Source organism: Brachyistius frenatus, unplaced genomic scaffold, assembly GCF_029030835.1.
Source record: "Brachyistius frenatus isolate BFR_SWC_R1_liver_20210118 unplaced genomic scaffold, ASM2903083v1 Contig_10, whole genome shotgun sequence".
NCBI lineage: Eukaryota > Metazoa > Chordata > Actinopteri > Embiotocidae > Brachyistius > Brachyistius frenatus.
Window position 1 is genome coordinate 1416401 of NW_027210609.1, and position 19230 is coordinate 1435630.

At 40.6% G+C, this 19230-nt stretch overlaps 1 protein-coding gene across 5 annotated transcripts in view; it reads right to left on the reverse strand.

Moving 5' to 3' along the window:
• Positions 1 to 19230, reverse strand: part of cacna2d2a (calcium channel, voltage-dependent, alpha 2/delta subunit 2a) — a 142961-nt gene that overhangs the window by 5223 nt on the left and 118508 nt on the right. For 3 of the 5 annotated variants that reach the window (XM_069690787.1, XM_069690785.1, XM_069690788.1), the window contains 27 exons: positions 18581 to 18691; positions 17673 to 17751; positions 14145 to 14194; positions 11813 to 11902; positions 11254 to 11322; positions 10596 to 10670; positions 10441 to 10515; positions 10243 to 10314; positions 10011 to 10082; positions 9768 to 9829; positions 8191 to 8267; positions 7115 to 7129; positions 5098 to 5158; positions 4334 to 4431; positions 3410 to 3500; positions 3240 to 3302; positions 2983 to 3086; positions 2768 to 2866; positions 2504 to 2595; positions 1969 to 2016; positions 1804 to 1875; positions 1563 to 1715; positions 1374 to 1426; positions 1172 to 1227; positions 692 to 815; positions 239 to 348; positions 23 to 105 (listed from right to left, as the gene is read on the reverse strand). In XM_069690787.1, the coding sequence (XP_069546888.1) occupies positions 23 to 105; positions 239 to 348; positions 692 to 815; positions 1172 to 1227; positions 1374 to 1426; positions 1563 to 1715; positions 1804 to 1875; positions 1969 to 2016; positions 2504 to 2595; positions 2768 to 2866; positions 2983 to 3086; positions 3240 to 3302; positions 3410 to 3500; positions 4334 to 4431; positions 5098 to 5158; positions 7115 to 7129; positions 8191 to 8267; positions 9768 to 9829; positions 10011 to 10082; positions 10243 to 10314; positions 10441 to 10515; positions 10596 to 10670; positions 11254 to 11322; positions 11813 to 11902; positions 14145 to 14194; positions 17673 to 17751; positions 18581 to 18691 (2154 nt within the window). Of the gene's footprint in view, positions 1 to 22; positions 106 to 238; positions 349 to 691; positions 816 to 1171; positions 1228 to 1373; positions 1427 to 1562; positions 1716 to 1803; positions 1876 to 1968; positions 2017 to 2503; positions 2596 to 2767; positions 2867 to 2982; positions 3087 to 3239; positions 3303 to 3409; positions 3501 to 4333; positions 4432 to 5097; positions 5183 to 7114; positions 7130 to 8190; positions 8268 to 9767; positions 9830 to 10010; positions 10083 to 10242; positions 10315 to 10440; positions 10516 to 10595; positions 10671 to 11253; positions 11323 to 11812; positions 11903 to 14144; positions 14195 to 17672; positions 17752 to 18580; positions 18692 to 19230 lie in introns of all 5 variants that reach the window. The other 2 variants (XM_069690786.1, XM_069690789.1) reach the window with 2 other exon arrangements.

Genomic DNA, 19230 nt, shown 5'->3' on the forward strand with positions numbered 1-19230 from the left:
TTGTGATGTCTGAAAATCTTACAGCGATGTTATTGTCGAAGCAGGTGGCCGGTCCTTTTCGATAGCGCGCCACAGTCAATTCTTCACACGGATTCTCCTCCTTGACTGAAAATGGACTCAATTAAGGAAAATTTAAATCCTGTTAATTTCTGCTCTGCCCCCCCCCCCTTTTTTTTTTTTTTTTTTCCCCATCATCTGCCTCATATACAATGCCGGTATACAATGTGAAAAAGGATACACTCCTCCTCCTCCTGGGAGAGCTTCTCTATCTCGCAGGTGTTACATGGCATCTTTTCTGCTACCACAAACAGCAAGTTGGTGTTGTTTATCCTCTTGGCATGAATCAGCCTGCAGAGAGAAAGAGAGAGAGAGAAGAGAGAGAGAGAGAGAGAGAGAGAGACAGCTCTGTCAACATCCCCCTCTGCTTGCTTACATCAGACTCATTTGCTAATGGATCAGCGAGATTCATGAGACAGTCAGTCTTATAAGGCTCATTTAGCCAATGATATGGCCATTTCATTAAAGCTGATACGGGCTCATCATCAGCAGAGTTTATTAACTCCAACAGAAAGATGAATCTGTCTTGCTGACTGTGTCTCTGTCACAGCACGATTCTCCACAGTGTTAACGTGTGAGCACATAAATACGTGATTATGTATGTGTGTTGGTGTATTTTGTCAAGTGTACAAACCTGGAGCAGTTGCCACAGTCTTGCAGGATGTTGTAGGAGCTGCTGAGATTACTTAAGTAGTACTGGGTCTGGATCATTACACAACTCCTCTCTTTAGAGTCGTATCCCTCTGCATCTACCTCATCTGCACAAGAGCACACAGACATGCAAATGTCAATTCAAATGATTTATAAGATCAGATTTTGGAAATGATGCACAAAAATGTGCATCTACACTTGGCCTATAAATTCTGTAAAACCCTCCTCTTCATCATTTCTTCATTTAGTTTGTAAAAAAAAAAAAAAAAAAAAAAAATGTGTACACTGTTACTGAAATGCATCTATGACTCAAAGCCACAAATAAATATGACCAAAATGCAGTTTCAGGATATCAAGGCTTTTGTCTGATGACTGCAGAATTTGATGATAAAAAGTGTAACTGACAACAAAACATGAAACACTGAACTGATATTCAGTAATTTAATATCCTTCTTTCACCCACCTGTGACAAACCAACTGTGATAAGCAAGTCCATATATAAACTGTTGGAACAAGGACCTGGAGACAAGAGGTGCGAAAAGGAATTAATTAATTAAATAAATGTGGCAGTGTACATACCATCTAACCTGATCAATAATATAACATGTATTTCTTCAGATACAGAATGTGTAGACTGGATGTTACCGTAAAATTACAAATCTCACCATGCAGCAGCTGATGTCCACCAAGCCACGTTTACGAAATCTGCAATTGTGGGCTAAAGATACAGAGGAATTAAAATAAATGTAGGATACATATTTCAATCAAACATCCATTAGTCTCTCTGTATGTTCATCCACTGATACAGCACATTTTCTCCCTGTCGTTCTATCCAGTGTTATAAGTGAACTCACCACAAACACTCTTCTGGGTGCAGCGCCAGCTTCACTGTTCGGCAACCGTTCACACACTGACTGGTAATCAAATGACCGCTTGCGGTTGTAGAAGGAATTGTTGTAGAGAGCGTGCATCAAGTAGGGGTCAACATCGCTGAAGAACATGCCCACCTGCGGAAATAAGAAACACTGGTCAAGCTCAGTGTAAAGATGAGAGAGAAACCATGATCAGCGTGAATGATTCATTCATCAACGTCACCTTGTTCCAGTCGTCCTTCTGATTGGACATGATTAGGAATCCACCATCATCTATTAAATAACACAGGAGATCCTGCACGCAGACACAGAAATGGACCGTTTCCTGGATGTACAGTGGAAAGATGAACAGCGCTCGGATACGGAAGGTCCTGCAGGAAATACTTACCTCACTGTTGGCTTCGCAGTCCATTTCACAGCCTCTGTTTGGTCCACACTGTCATAGAAAAAAAACAAACTACTTAGCAAATGAGGAACAGACATAAGCAGACAAACGTAAAGTAATAATCTCAAAGGTAAATGAGGTAACACAATGGTGACTCAGCCAATGGTCCACTTGCATTTGAGGTATTAAAAGCTAAATGTCAGTGATTAAATTACTTGGAAAAATCAGAAGTGGTGCAACAGGCTCACTTTGACATTTACTTGTGTGTGAAGCTGTGTGCGAGAAATAGAAGTGGTGTGCTGATTTTTTTTTTTTTTACAAGAGTACATGGCCACAATGGCCAAACAAACTAAGAAAAAAATCAATGACTCCACATGATGAAACTTCAAAAACAAGTACAAATTGAGAAATGAGGTCCAAAAACACAGCTACAATCACTGCTTCTCACCATAGGAACCACCACAGAAAAATAAATGGAGATTTATGCATTTTAAATACACTGTATACCATATAGTGTTGTACATTATCTATATTTTACCGTATTTGAGCCTTGGCGGTTGTCTGTATGGTTGCTGGCGAGGATCTTGAACTTATCCGTCCAGGCTTCAAGGTCTAGTTTCACTCCAACAACTGACACAGAGAGAGATGATTTATTCAGAAATATTGAAAATTAGCTAAATAAAATGGGCAGATGTACATAAAAGCACACATGTTCAAAAAGGACATGTTCACACAGAGAAAAACACAGACACGTAATTATCTTTGACTTGCTCCGAGACATATTGTCTGACATCCCGCCTACCTGCGGGTTTGATGGTCTTCCCTCCTACTGTAATCTCCAAAGCGGTGCTGACCAGAACACCAATGGTGTCGTTTTCTGGGTTCAGCAGCTCGTCCCTGGCTGCAAGAGGGAAACAAATAAACAAAACAAGCCAGAATGGGGGTTAGAAAGAAAGAGCCACACCATTACGAAGCTCTGTGTGAGTGCTATAACTCAAGACTAAGAGCATCATTCACCTGTTCGATAAGGCGCTCGGAAGATGTAGCCCTTGTTGTCGAGGCTGCGGCGGTAATAGCTGGCATTAAACGGCTCAGGGTCTTCCTCCCAGGTCTCTGCAGCCCTAAGATTTAAGAGCAGCTGTAAATTTCTGTACAAACGTCTCGCTATACGTATCTGACAACGCACCACTTTAAAGGAAACAGAGTGAGGAACATAACAGAACTACAAAGCAGCTGCAGTCCAGGCACACCGCCTTGATAAAGAGAGCACTCACTTGTTTGGAAAGACTCTTGTTATGCCGCCATCGGTTGCAGCAAACACGGCCAGAAAGCCATATCTAAATGTCAGGATGAAGGAGCGACAGAAATAGGCTTCAAATCTAAATCTTATCCTGAGTCCAAATCTGAACATAAACCTCGCTCACTACTGGTTAGTCATACTCACGTATTCAAATCTTTATTCTTCCACACTTTCTCGACCAGCTGTCTGATGATGCCAGTATCCAGAATCAGGTTGTGAAGGAGCAAATTGTCACCTAACAGGATGACAGAATTGCAGTTTAATCTGCATGCAACCAACCGCAAAATAGCTCCATCAAAGAGGTTTCCAAAAGTCAATTCAGTCCACTATTAGTCAAAATCAAACCAAAGAAATATCATACATGATAAAAGTGAATATCAAACATATATATATTATTTTTTTTTTTTATTTTTTTGTACCTTCAAGCAAGGTAGTCTATATATGCTGATATGCACAGATGCTAATATTATTCTACACCTCCATCACGCTTGATATTGCATTGGCAATAATAGATAATAACAATAAATAGTCATGTTTTTGTATACACTTTTACATTATGTTAAAAGGATGACATGATATGATTCTATATTTTTCTTGTAGTTCACAAATCAGGAAAGACAAAAAGCAACGGGTTAATTTGTTTTGAATTTTTTGAATTTGTTTCTGCCAGAGACATCAATCTTTTAAATAATATCTCTAATATACATCGTTATACATGCTGCAGTAATTTTCACTTAAAATCTCTCAAAAAGTAGTTAATGTTGGATTTGTTGAGGACTATTTTCAGCCGTGGATTAATACACAATTTTGGTATTACAGTATTTTTTGGCAACAGGATGGGGCAGGTGGGATTCACAAAAACTAAATTGTGAAGATAAAGGTGCTGCTTAATGATTTGTTATAATAGTGCTAAGACTGATATAATTTCCATGGCACAGAGGAAATATATCAGACTCTGGATACAAAAAAAACAAACGACACTTCTTAGGAGGACCAATTAATTGTTGATTTATTGATAGAATATCAGCAGACCTGTCTATCTTGAATGAATTGAGAAATGAAACTCACATTGTTTGGAATCTGGTGTCACCTTCTCCATGAGAGCAATGAAGTTGAGCAGGAACTCTGTGTTGTTGTTGGACAGTTCCAGATCATTGCAGTACTCCCTGAGTGACAGACGAGACATTTGAACTCAGAGACTGAAGCTAAATACTCGCTGCTTATACTCTGCCTCACTTGTCCCTTACAGAGGGACACACAAAACAGGACGGGGTTGCAGGACACATATTACTGGGTGCTATTGTGTGCAGCATGCATTTCTTAAAGCTTTACATTTCCAATACAGCTGTCGGTCAAAACAAAAGGTGGGCTGGACTGAGCAGAGCAGAGCACAGTGTCAAAGAAACAGGGATTTCATCAGGGGTTGAGAAATCAGATTGTAGTCGGAGACCACAGCAGTTTGTTTGTTGCAAAACATTGTACACCTAAACCAATAATATATACGTGTAATACAAAAATGCAGCACCACAGTAGCAGCATGCAAAGACAGTTTGATGTATATTTGGTACCTTATTGCTATATTTACTACAAGTAAACACAACACTCACAACGAAAAATCAAAGACCGAATGAAACCAACTTACAAACCGTGCAACTCAACATCACAAAAAACACAATTCGAGAAGGCAGATGACAGAAATAAAATTTGGGATGTGGAGCGGTAACAAAATAAGCAAAACAATGTGTTTTGTAGTTGTGCATCAAACGATGTGAAGACAAGACCAAAAAAACTGATGATCATCAACGACAGCAAGCATTCACACACAGGGGTACCTGGGAGCAATGAATACATGTCCTTCAGACTCAAAACTGTTTGGCAGCAGTGATTCAAAATCTGCAACAGAAAGGGGACGATTATCTGGGAAGAGCAGTGGGCAGAGCAGTGGGGAGTGGTGGGTAAACAGCAGCTGTTCTTCAGAGGTGCAGGGACGCAGAAGGGAGTTTACCATAGCAACACTGAGGTATCATGGGAACAGTAGCGTTAGCCAATATGGTGCCTAAAATGGAACCTGACTCTTAATGGACGACTGCTTTAGTCTCACAAGCACTCACACCTTTGGTTTTACATTCTTTTCTTTTTTTTTTGTCAACAAACATGTTCGGATTATTTCTGGTTTCAATCTGACATATTTTAGATGTCTGAGAACTGACTTCACAGACATGAATGGTCAGGAAGCAAGTTCTCAGACAGATTACCCACAATGAGTGCTTTCAGTTCAGGCAGGCATCAACATGGCCAACTATTGCAGGGGAGGTGGGTGAAGGTCCTGATGGAAGTGGTCACCCCTCAGACTGGCAGGGGAGAGGACTCAGAGAGACACATAATCGGAGGAAATGCATTGCATTGTGAAGGGCATGTCGAAGGGCAACTTCAGTTCATCTATCATTGACAAAACAGAACACAAAATGTCAACCATCATTATAGCCTCAACAGATGAGTCGGCGATGAATCCAACGTGTCATTTTCTCATTAAGTCATGACCTGTAACTGTGTACAGAAGAGGAATCATTTAGACCACTAAAATAGAGTGCCCAGGTAGTTTTCCGCCCACAATGCCATGCACATCCGGGGTCAGGTTTACTGAGGAAGTGTTGGGCCATGCCCCTGGCAGTCTGAGGGGTGAAGAGGGAGGGAGACAAGCTGATGGAGACAGGGAGTACAAAGGGACGACATAGGAGTCAGGCGCCGTGCCGAGCGGCACCTTGACACCTGACAACATGGGAGGACCTGGGTGGGCAGGACACAGCTCAACCCTGTAGGGTCAGTCTGTGAGCTGCAATGCTTCCAGCTATAGACAAGCTAGCAAAGAAAAACAAGTCTTAAAAGTATTTTATATGGCGACAAATAATTTTACAGCTACATTAACATATTATGCCCACAGGGGATGCCTATTTGCTCAACTGTATATAAATACAAGTAACAATAGTATGATGATATACTATTATAGTTAAGGTATATCCCTAAAAAAAAAAAAATTACCGTGTTTAGATTAGTCTGTTTACCTTCCTAGAGTACGAAAAGATTACAGCAAAGAATTACACATTTTTTACTGTATGTAGAGCTCAATAGGCTCAAAAAAGCTACTGCAATAAAAAAAGGACTTAAAAAAACCCAACTTGATTAAATATCCATCATTACCTGAACCCTAATGTGAGAATTAGTTAAGACATTTATGAACTAATGACACTGTAAGAAAAAGAAAAGAGAGAGACAAGAGAGTGAAAGAGAAATGGAGAAGGATGATGAGGGAAAGAGATATAGAGATATGGTGAAAGAAAATGTTAAGAAAGTGAAAGAAAGATACAGAGAGGCAGAGAAACGAGCCAGACACAACTCGTTTGGAAATATCTACAGAAGAAAAAGGATTGAGGTGGGGAGGCAAAAGACAGGTTTTAACAGAAAACACAAATATCTGTCTTCCTTGGGTGCAGTAGGTATATATGTATATATTATTTTTGGTTTCTGGAGTAGTGGACATGTGGGAAGGAGGGTGAGGTTGAGGACTGGAGGAGCCGTTGTGAGAGATGTGGGATCTGATCTGCAGCGAGAGGGTGAAGAGGGAGAGGAGGAGGGATAAAAGGAGGAAGAGGAGGAGAGAAAAAAGAGGGAAAAGGGAGGAAATCCTGAAGGCGAGATGGGCAGGAAGAGAGGCAAGCAGGCTGGGACAGGTGAGGGTAGGAGGAGGGGAAGCAGGGGGAGGTTTTGGATGAGAGGTGTGGGAAGGAGGAGGAAGCGGTAGGGAGTAGGAAGTAGAGGTAGGGAACGTGGACCAATATGGAGTATACTTGCCCTTGGTGTATGGCACTGTGTGGATCCATCAGAGAAGGAGTGAGCAAGAAAAGAAACAGGGGATTGGGTGGGAAGGGGGGATCACAGACAATATTTTATTCAATTACTGTTTGAATAAAAATATTGTTTTCTTGAAAGAAAGAAACCAATTAAAGTCAAACAAGACAAGAGAGAAAAAAAGAAATGAAGAGCAAACATCTTATTTGCAAGAGCAAACGAGGAAACAGAAAACCAACAGAAGAAAAACGGTAAAGACAAAACCAGTAACTGTGAGAGAAAACCATGGCGAACAAAAATGAAAAAGTAAATCAAATGCAGCAGGAAAAGAGGGGAGTAACAGGGTCTGGACAAAGAAAGAATGACAGAGACAACAAGTGTCCCCATTCAGACCCACAAAAACCCAAACTCCCACAATTGACAAGCCAGTATCCCGGGCCATGTGGGAGTTTATCTATTGAATGATTCCAAAGCTGAGAAACATCTGACAGTCAAACGAAAAAAAAAAAAACAATCACACAAGGAAAATTCCTCAAATCAACAAACTCATCATAAGGAGTGAAAAGCATGCGTGTTTTCACAAGTTTTCAGAACATCAAATACTTTGAACACAGACGCTTCAGAATCATTACTTGGTGGAGAAGAGGCGAGAGCATTTGGCAAAAAAAATAATAGCACAGAGGTCACCATTATTTTCACCTGAGTAACAGTAAAACCACAGCTTTCACCTTTCTGTCAGTTCAGTTATTTTTTTCTTCAGCCAATGTGAAGAAAAAACATCACCATTTTACAGCACAGCATGAAGACAGGAGGGAACGAGGGCAGAGGAGGAGTCGGGGGACTCAGGAATGATCCTGGCTATCAGAGAGCATAGAGAAGGGGAGCGGGGGGGCGGAGGGAGGGGGGTGGGTAGGCCACTCCGCTTGGACTCCACTTATGATGATGTTGGAGACCCCAAAGGACTGAAGAAGAGCGTAAGGTCATATTTGAGAGAGAGAAAGAGAGGAGAAAAGAGCAGAAAGAGAGAAAGAGGAGGAGAGACAGAGTGAAGGACGCAGGCTTTTCCCGAGAGTACTTACACTGCACCTGAAGGATCTGGTCACTGAGATTGGCCTTGATGTGGTTCTCACTGTATGTGGGCAGAACCAACCCTAGACTGAAGTAACGAGGCAGAAAATCAGTAACTTATCAACTCTCAGATAAACTCACTCACTCACTCACTCACTCACTCACTCACTCACTCACACACACACACACACACACACACACACACACACACACACACACACACACACACACACACACACACACACACACACACACACATATGAGGTACACATACATAGAACCAATGTCAAATCTGCATTTGCAGACTTTTTGGAGAATCACTTAATTGATAAAGATCCACTATGTTTACCAGCAACTTGCTTACTTTTGTTGTCTGCCGTTTGGTGCTGGGCAGAACTGAACAGTCAGTTTATCAAAGTATTTCTGCGATTAGCAACACCTGTAAGAGCAGTGAGCGTGAACCGAAACAGAAGACGTGCTAAAAAAGACCAAACAGCTCTGCAGAACGTAGGAGGTCCTGCACAGTTGGTCATGTTTGTCACTATAACCAACACTTGTTATTAGACCATTGGACCTATCTATTGGAGCCAATGTTAATGTAAACATATTGATTTGAGCAGCATCTTCAAAGTTAAGGGAGAAATGTCAGTTTAGCTTTGCAATGCATCATAAATATGACATTGTAATTTCTAAACACTATGTGCATTACTTTATGTAATATTTCATATGTTCCACCAAAGCCAGAAATAAAAAAGCCAAAAATGGAAATACATGTCTTAATCTTTGGTGCCATACAAAGCGAAAATATAACTCATTAAAAGCATTAATCGGAACAAATAGAAATTTGGACGGTGACATCTGTAGCTCAGAATAACAATACACAGCTAATTTAAATTTAAAGAAACATCGAACATGACTGATTGTGCCTTGAACTCTATAATATATGATACATTAGTGTGTAGAGCTTTGAATGTCTGGTAAGTGTTAAGAGTTTGACTGTTGCAGGTCACAACTGAAACACATCAGGATTCTTAAATATTCTGCAATTTCCCTTTGAGTTGAATATGAATAAAACTGTGCAGAGTAAATCTCATATGGACTCTGCCAGGACCAGGCACACTGCCAGCAAATGTAATAAAAAGAATTAAAAAAAATCAGGGATTTGTAGGACTATTGAATATCATAAATTGTAATTTGCATAGTGTTCCCTGGAGGAAATGTTAATATCATGCAACCACAAACATTCAACCAAGTTTTAAGATAACTAAACTATGCAATTAATTCGTGCTTAGAGTATGATTGCGGATTTTTTTTTTTTTTTTTTTAAATGGCTCTTTAATTTGGGTTATTCAGATGAATTGTTTAATGCAAATGCAGAAGTTAAATGAGGACGTTGCTTTCAGTGGTAGGTTTAGTCTACTGCAATTGTTGGCAGCTACAGTTCACAAACACTGCTGGTGGATAACAGTCAATATGAGAATTTTAAATGGACGATCAAAAGTGTCAAAGTTGGACTTCACTCGCAGGTTGTAGCTCTGCAATCTTTTGGTCTGAGAGTCAGGTGATGCATGTCTGATTTCAAACCTACCTGTAATCTGTGCCGTCAACAGGCGTCCATGTGTAAGTCCGCATGGCCTCGTCAATGTACCGCTGTCGGCCACCACAGAGAGACGGCAATAAGTAACACCGTCAAATCACAACACATATCTCCTCCCATAATTGGAGGGAAACAACAGCTACCAAACATACTGAGTGATTCAAATTCACTACAACACCACTTAGGAAGGTGCGACTTTGGATCGTGATTGAGTCTCATATATCGATGACTTGCCTCATCAACTGACTTAATGAGCGTTTTGATTTTCCTTTGCCCTGGTTTGCCATCAATCATCTGTCGACGGATCTGAAATACAAGCGAGAGAGAGGCTGTGGTGTGAGAAGGCAGACTGATACAAAGAAATGGAAAACAAGTGACAAATAAAAAGGTTTATGTTTAAATGTAACATATGTTGTATGAAACACAAGAGTTGCTCGTCTTGATGTTCCTGGGAACTTGTTTTTACCTCCTCCTTGTTGTTGTCCTCCAGTTCTGCATCCAGGAAATCCAGAGTGACAGGCTCCCTGAAGTTAATGATCTGAACAGAGAAAGCAGAGCAAGATGGAGGAGGAGGGGTAGAATCAATTTAGCAGTAATAATGTCCAGATTTAGCATCAGAATCAGATGCAGAAACTTATTAGATGCAGGGAAGTGTTGGGCCTACCTTGGGTCGCAGGTTGGGATGCAGCAGTACGTAACCATTAGGGTCAATGGCATAAGTGTAGCCGTTAGCTCCAAGCTGTGCAGAATTAATAAAAAATAAAAAATTACTCAATGATCATTAATGTGAGAGTGATATTGAGTGAACAACATGCTCACTCTGTATGTAGGGGTCTTCTTTTTGATTTCGTTGATTGCGATGTCGACTCCCATGACTCCAAGGATGAGCTGGTTCTGTATGATGAAGACAGAAGAAATAATAATTAGCATTTTATCCAGGACCTCGGCCAACATCAGAGAGTCAAACAGAGCTGGAAGCTGTGCCGTGAGCGTGCTCAGAACATCCCTATGCCATGTCTGACTTTAACTTTATGTGCAATATGATTAGTCCATATTTTCACAGTCTATCTTGAAATAAGTCGGTTTTCTGCAGCATCACTGCTTTAAGCCTGTGATAAGCTCAGAGCAAATATTTTGGTCATGGATACTGAAAGCCGGTTGCCTCTGTACTCTCTGGATGCTAGAAGATACTAGAGATGAGCTGTTGTGATGTCTGTTGTCACCTCAGGGGGGAGGTGTTGCCTCGAAGAGTGGCAGTTGGGTGGACGCCATTAAAAATGATTGATGATGGTCAACAACAGGAAAAAGACTAAAAAAACCTGAAATCCTCCAACTCTTGACAGTGTCTGAATGACTTTAAAAACATGTTTTTTTTACATCATAATAATTAGCTGGAGTAGAAGTTTTATTGCACGTTGTGTAGGTGCGCGTATGTTTATTTTAAGCTCCATATCTTGTGTTGCAGTGTTGCTTTTACCTGAGAGCTTTCAGTATCAATAGTGAGGTTGAAGACAGGCATTGTCCCAGTGATGACAAGGCCCAAACCCTAATAAAACATATTAGAAATTAGAAACAATTTTGAATGTCTTTAGAATATATTAATGTTATGTACAATCTAAATCAAAACTCATGAACACAAAAATAGGCCCAAGTTGGACTTGAAATAGGGACACAAATGTCTAAGGTCAACAGCTCAACCCTTAAATTAAAGGGGCACAGCCACAGGGTTTTAATGCAAAACCACCTGTGGGATCTTGTCTTTCAGAAAAATAAATTGTGATAAAATAATTTTATAATATATACATAATAAAATACACTATCCTTACCAAAATATGTGAGAAACTCATGTTGGAACTAATTTAAGAGTACAATAATTTTTTGCAAATTAACAAAAAGCACTAGTGATTTACAGATTATAAATAGAAGAACATGTAAACATTTAAAGATCAGAAACTTTAGTGACAGATGAAATATATGTAACATTCTCTGTTATTTTAAGGGTCAATGATATAGGATGTTTGTAAAGTCTTGCTCACCAGTGCATCCTGGTAGACATTCGTCCACTGCACCTGCTTGGCTTTGGGCCCAGCCAGCACCATGGGACGGCCCAGGACATCCAGGTATTCCTGCAACAGCAAAAACACACACGCTAGCCTGACTGCCCACAATAAACACACATAATCAAACAGACATTTTTAGCGCTTGTCATGTACCGGCGTTAAAAGCAGAGAGCTGGAAGAGCCGTCCGACATTCATCTGTCATAAAACTACAAGACCCTGACCGGCCTCGTCTCTACCACCACATAAACCAGCGGGCAACCAGCGGCAGCGTCCCGGCCTTGCCGAGCCATAAAGCCCCCGGTTCTGAGCCACTCAAGGCTGTTTTTCATCATTATGAAAGAGCTATTAAAAACACATTAAGGGTGTCAATGGCTCGACATGCAAACACACCATTCTCCCAGAGGCTCCACTGTCAACACTAGCATTGTGAGAATGTCCCACAGCGATTATGAATAGAGGTGAGGGGTTAAGTTCACCAGTAATACATCATATTCACTACACTCTTTTGTTCTCAGGGGCCACCTCATACATCAGCTGAGATGTCCTTTTTGGTAAACAATCTATTGATCCATGTGATTTTGGAAATTGTGTGTAATTGGTAACATTTTTGAATGAGTGATCTCATGACATATGAAGGAGACACACTGTTGGGAAGAAAAAAAAGCAAGCCAGGGACAGGACGATCACACTGAGAGCCTTCAGGGACTTGTTATTATGAAGACCAGACACAGAAAAATTGTTCTGTAATTTAAGTAACTGTGTATACTTCTGGTAACAGTTACAAATGCATCCTCAGTATCCTGTTTTGTAAAGCCATGTGACTATCAACAAATGTCAGAAAAAGATCAGCAAAAAAGCAGCAGGTCCTTCTGGGGTTTAATGTCAATTTTATAAACATTAGCCATTCGCACAGAAATTTCCATCCATTTACCAGTGAAAAAGGAAATGTTAGAACAAACGTCTGACCCTTTCCACCATCTATCCTCGATACACAAAAGGGGCGCCCTGTATAAGCACACAGCTTTTCTTTTGACTGTTTTTTTTCCCCATCGTCTGAGCAGTGAGGTGCTGACAGGCGTAACCTATTCTATTATTAGCTCAATAAAAGTCCGGTTTAATGCGCCACAGGGAGATATTCCATCAGGATAGTGACAGCCAGACCTTTTCACGGGATATGGTGGAAATTTTCCGCCTGGCTAGAACAATCTAGGAAAAATAAAAAGTCAGCAACCGGAGAAATGTGGTCGGGGGGAAGCAAAGCCACACAGTTTTCAGCAGCGTCACAGCGTGTTGATTAAATGCTTTCGTCTCCCTGAGAATCATAACAACCATGATCGCACAGAGTAAACTCATCAGTGTGGTCGCTCTACAGACAAACATTCAAACTAATGCGTGGCCTGTTATTGTTGCGCCATTGAGATCCTATACAGAGAGGCCAGAATAGACAAAAGACGTCATTAAAAAACACAACTTTAGTCGCAAACAAACATGCAGACCCCCTTTTTGCCATCTGTAGTCCATCTGGTATTTGAATGTTACCATCTTATTCAAGCGAGTCTACCTCTATGTGATGAGTGTGCGATACTGAAAGGGCAGAGTACGGTTAAATAACATAAGGCCTTAATGTGTCTTCTGGGCCTATACAGAGAGCTGTAGTCACCCACCTTCAGAAAACCTATTAGAGTAAGTGGCAGTTCTCAGAATATAAATATGCCAGACTTAATGGAACAGCTGACAGTCTATTCTGGGGCCTGATCGCTCACCAGGGCTAGATGGGTGAGGGTGGGTGGGGGCTGACAGAGGAGAGAGGAGGCGAAAAGATGGGAGCGAGGTGGTGGAGGAGGAGGAGAAGGGGGGGGGTGCAGCAGTAGCTCCCCCACCACCGAACAACTGAGTCAATTTCTCCAGCTGGAATGAGGTTATCCCAAGGGCCTCTCGAACCTCATAGTGCCTCAAGCGAATGTGTGTGTGTGTGTGTGTGTGTGTGTGTGTGTGTGTGTGTGTGTGTGTTTGTGTGTGTGTGTGGGGGTGCAGTTGTGTGAGGAACTCGTGTATGTGACAGACAGAAAAAACAGAGAAGATCTGAAAGCCTTTAGTTTACTTAGCTTTCAGATGCTTTCGCAACGAAAGACCATTCATTCAAATCCATCTAAACTTCTGTCACGTTTAATCTGTAGTCACTGTCTTCTGTCCCTTTGCCACGGAACACTTAAAAGGTACAGTCGGTGTGTAATTATCATCGAAGATAGCATGATTACAACTTGTGGATTCATATTCAGTAGCTCGTACACACTCCATACATCTTACCTGCGTGTTGATTCTGATGGCTCCAATCGATGGAATTTCAAAGTAGTAACCTGAAGATTAAGAGGAGAGATTCAATACACTATTCCAGCAGAGAGCTTGTACCAGCCTGCTTAAAGGTGCCTCTGTCATATTCCGTCTACATTTTCAAGAATTTAACAGTCACAATGAGTACAAAAGTGATCCATTTGTAGGTTGGAGTCTAATTGCTTTACATTATTAGGTACATGTAGTACCATCATCTCCAGCTGATGATGTTGGGCCTTGCAGACATGGTAGAGCTTGTGGCCACTGACACATCCACACTCACAGTTGTGCTGTAGGATGTAAATGTAGAGGCTCATTGGCAATGCTGAGCTCCAGGCACTGCTGCTGCTGATTAGGAATGGAGGAGGATGACCGACTGGGTCAATAACTACGCCGCTCCCCAAGTTATTAAAGCCATGAGTGTTTATACAAAGAGCCGCAAAATGGAGGCAGCATCCCCTGAATGTTAAAAGGCAGAGATAACTTTCATTATTTTGATACATTATGCAGTTTTTCACAGTGGTCTGTGTTGAAATTTGCTTGCTCTGTCTCATTTATTAGACAAGTGAGCATTCAGACATAATGCACTCATGTGCACATCAATGCACATCTCTGCACAGTCAGTCTGTGGCGTGTATACACACGCACACACATTTGTCTTACTATCCCCATGGGGACACTCACTGACATAATACATTTCCCAGCGTCTTACCTTCATCTTAACCATCACAATTAAGTACCTAATTCCAACCTTAACCCTAAAAGAATGTGTTAACCCTCAAAAAGATGACCCCCCCCCCCCACACACACACAGCTATTTCTTATAGTTGTGTTCAGAGCAGTCAGTGCTTTGGCTGCGTGCCAGTCAAGTGGCATCTGTGATTACAGAGCAAAGCATCATGAGAGGGGAAGAGAGGTAAATGTAGGCAGTAACTAAAGCACAAGACTGTAATGTAAATCTCCTCTGTGCTCTGGGATCAATTATGATCTCAATCGATAACCTAGTTTTCTTTGTAAAATTCATTAAGCACCATTAGAGGTCAGTTTCCAGTAAATTTCATCTTCACATTCAGGAATTAATTTGAGTTAATTTGGAGACAAATATAACACAAATTTTGGGATTTTTGCTGCAGTGCACAATTCTAAATTATACTGTATTAAAGTTTGAATATATATCAAGCTTTTCTAATTCAATCCATGTAGCCTCTAAATCATGTTGCACTTTCAACAAAAAGTAGTTGTTTATTTATCATTAAATAATGTGGATAAAGTAAATGTTGTGTCAGTTATGACTGGCATGCATGACCTTTTATTCATATTCAGTTTTTTTTTAAAAGACTTTCACTGAGTGAACTCAGTTACCCAGTTAATTTGTGCTGCTAATTTCATGATGTCATTGATTTTACTTCTCTTGTTGATGGCCATCATGAATTTATACGATATTTTAGTGCTAGCTTTGGATTAAAAGCAGCACTTTTGTAGACGTATTAGGATCCCCATTGCAGTATGTCATATTTGTGGCTTTTATCCTCCATTTCACCTGTTTTTTTTTTAAAGATAACGTTCTTTTCTGTTTAGGATTTTGTTACACTGTGTGAGAGCATGGAGAAATGGTCTTATTGTCCTCAGAGTCACAGAGAGGTTACTCTCTTCTTAGGATGGGATTGCAGCTCAAGTGAGACAACAGCAAGTATCTCCAAGTGGCCTAGTTGTGTATGTTTGTGCTGGTGGGTGTGTGTTACTGTGGATTGTCAAATGTGTGTATGTCACGGGTGAAGGGTTAGGGCCTGGAAGTGTCAGGGAGCTAGCTCTGTAGGAATGAGATACCAAAGAGTAATAAGCACTGAAGATATGAGAGGACAGCTCCATTGAGGCTGGTGTGTCAACACCATTGTCTTATGCTGGCATAGACTTTAGTACCATGGTAATCACTACAGTCATGAACAGCACAGAGCATGTTGGCACAGAGGCATAATCCTGGACTTTCCCCAGCCTGACAGGGAGATGGCATGGTAATCATCCTGCTACCAGACTCCTCCTGCTAATTAATAACAACTTCTGGGGAGATACTTCTGACGCACTTGGCTCCACTGGCAATAAGCTACTCGGCAGACAACTAAAGCCCTCGTAAAGAAGCTGCTTCAGATAAACTGTAACACTGAGAGACAATATTCAATCAAACCACAAAAGGCAGAAAGGGGACGTGTATTTCGTTACATCTGTGACCACACCCATCAGTGATGTCCTGGAGTACACCTGTACATGGCTGCAGCAAGATAAAACTTTAAACCACGAGAGGCCACAAAAACAAGCACTTTAGGGGTCAGTCTTCAAATAAAAGCAAATAACAAAACTGAGCACAATTCCTGACAATACCACAAAAATGTTAAATAATTGCAAATCTTTTCCATTTAATGCAGTTTCATTTGTTTTAGCCAAAAAAAAAATGAAGCCGATTATTTTAAAAAACAAAACATTTGACTGATTGAAGTATAAACTAACTAAAGAACTGAAAGAGAAGCCATTTTTATTTATTTATTTATTTTTGATGACAGATTTAATCCTCCTGTGCATGGATGATGACAATCTTGTGCAGGAATGGTTTTGTTGCTCTACTTGTTTCATGCACTTAGCCTTAATTGAAACTCACATGAGTAATAACTTTTGTTGCAGAGGTCAAAGGTAAACTTACTTTTGTAATGCTGATGTTGCATTTTGATGCCTGCATTTTTTATGTAATCAAGGGAACCTTTTTTGTTTTTGATGAGATTACATTCACTTCACTTTAACTTATAGGCAACCCAATTACTTTAGATGATACTATTTTGAATTATTTAACATTATAGTAACACTGCTCCGCAGTGCACTTTCTTTGGTTGTATACTGTTTTTACAGTATATGTTCAAAGTTAAGCAGTGTGGTTTCACAGCTTTACAGGTTCAGTCTGAACTCCCCCGTGGTAACATTGCCTGTAATATGGTCTGTCTATATATATATATATTAGCCCTTTGACAAAAGCACCTTTTGCTCAGTTCATGCTCGTACAGGATCAGGATCCCGATGATTGTGACAGGATTATTATTTCATTTTGTATCAGTATCTAAACAGAGAAATTTGTGTGGGCAAAATACTTTTCTTTTAAGCTCAGTTTATATCTGCTTGTTAACATTACACTCTTTAGACAAATGAACAGACCACATCTACATTGTTGTCAGCTGCTTGGGTGCTTCAAGAACACATGCAACTTGGTCATTTTAAGTCTTTTTTTTTTTTTCAAGTGTTCCCTTTCATATTAGTATGCACTATATTGTTCAGAGGCATTCAAAGGACGCATGATAGAAATATTAGTCTATCATTAAAGGGCACTCATTGTATTGCTCAAGCACACTTCAGTATGTGGGCTTGAGGAGCCAGGGGTCAAACTAACAACTATGCGACTTTCTGAGGCACAGCTGCTCCTTGTTACTCTATATTTTACTTAAAAAAATGAGCTTATTCACTCACCTTTATTGGCGCACGCTATCCACTGCAAAGGGGTGACATCATAATTATGCTGGCCGACGGAGAAGGTGAAAACACGAACCTGAATGAAGAAAAATATGGAGACAAAAGAGACCAATCACATGAATCAAATGGAAAAAACTATTCAGACAGAATAAAAATGGCCAAAAGCCCAGCTTTTTGTGAAGGCAATTATCTTTCAAAGTTCCATTTGGATGGCAGTAAGGTCACTGTCACATAACAACTACAATACACAAGTCCTGACTCTGATGAGCCTCCCAGTCAATTCACACTAGTATCTCCATCACAAGACTGCAATGAGAGAGTTGTTAAACTGCAGATTAGTCCTGTATGACAGCAGCTGCCATCAGGGAGCTGGATAGTAATGAATATCAGAATTAATATTGGGGGGGCTGTGAAATGGGGGCATGGAGGAGTGGAAGTGACAACAAGACATGAACAAAGATGCAAACTACTAGAATATCTACTCGCTGTAATAATATAGGCTCTGATGATAAAGTGGCTAATTAGTCAGCAGGTCAGAGCTGTTAACACCAGCAGTTAAACAACAAAAGAGACAGAAGAAAGAGAGAAAGACAGAGACCGAGATAGAGGAAGAGAGTTGAAGACAGATTAGGAAGATGAAGTACACGCGCACACAAAAAACAAAAACCCAAAAAGCCCAGCCAAGATGGACATGAAGAAAGCTTGGAGAGAACGTTATGTGCACAGATTGGAGTGCTTGGCACTAACTAACTAACACACCTGCCTGTGCTATAATGAGACAATGTCAGTAGAAAAACAGCAGAAACAAGGAGGGAAAAGGGACTCGGTGCAGTTTCTGGACTTGCGTGATCTCTTGGGCTGGCAGAGTTGATCCATAGATAACACCCTTATTGGGGGACACTCACTGTTTTGTTGGGCCAGTTGTACTTCTCGAAGATTTCCTGTGCACGATCCTCTCCGCCATCTGTAAACATCATTATCATCTTATTGCAGTTGGCCTTCGGGGCGCTGCTCTCCTGTGGCACACGAAGAGACAAGAAGAGCAAAGAAAAAAAAAAAGGAGACAAAGGAAGGGACACAGGTTATAGAAGAACTGAAGAAGAAAATGATGCTAGGACATAGAAATGCAGTAAATATTTGCTAAAAAAGAAAAAGTGAAGTCTATTTACACAATGAGAAATTGGTATCTATTTGTATGTATTATTTGTTTATATGTATTATTTCCACATTCTATTCTTTTTATCTCCTTCTCCTACATGTTGCAGTAGAGCCATCTAATCCACTCTAAGCTTTCATTCTTAGCATTTCATTATACATTTATAGATTTCTTAGTTGGCAGGCACAAGCTTCCTCATATTAGAATCATTTTAGGATTGCATCTCAAGTATACAACATTATTCTGGTGTCAGATTTGGTCGTCTCAGAAGCATTTTCACAAGCATTTCAGTGCCCCGTCCTCCCCCGCCTCCTGGCCTGCGCGGCAGCTGCCATTGATATGCGGGCCAGCGGCGTGTCAATCTGACAAGATTCTAATAAAGATAAATAATATTGCAAC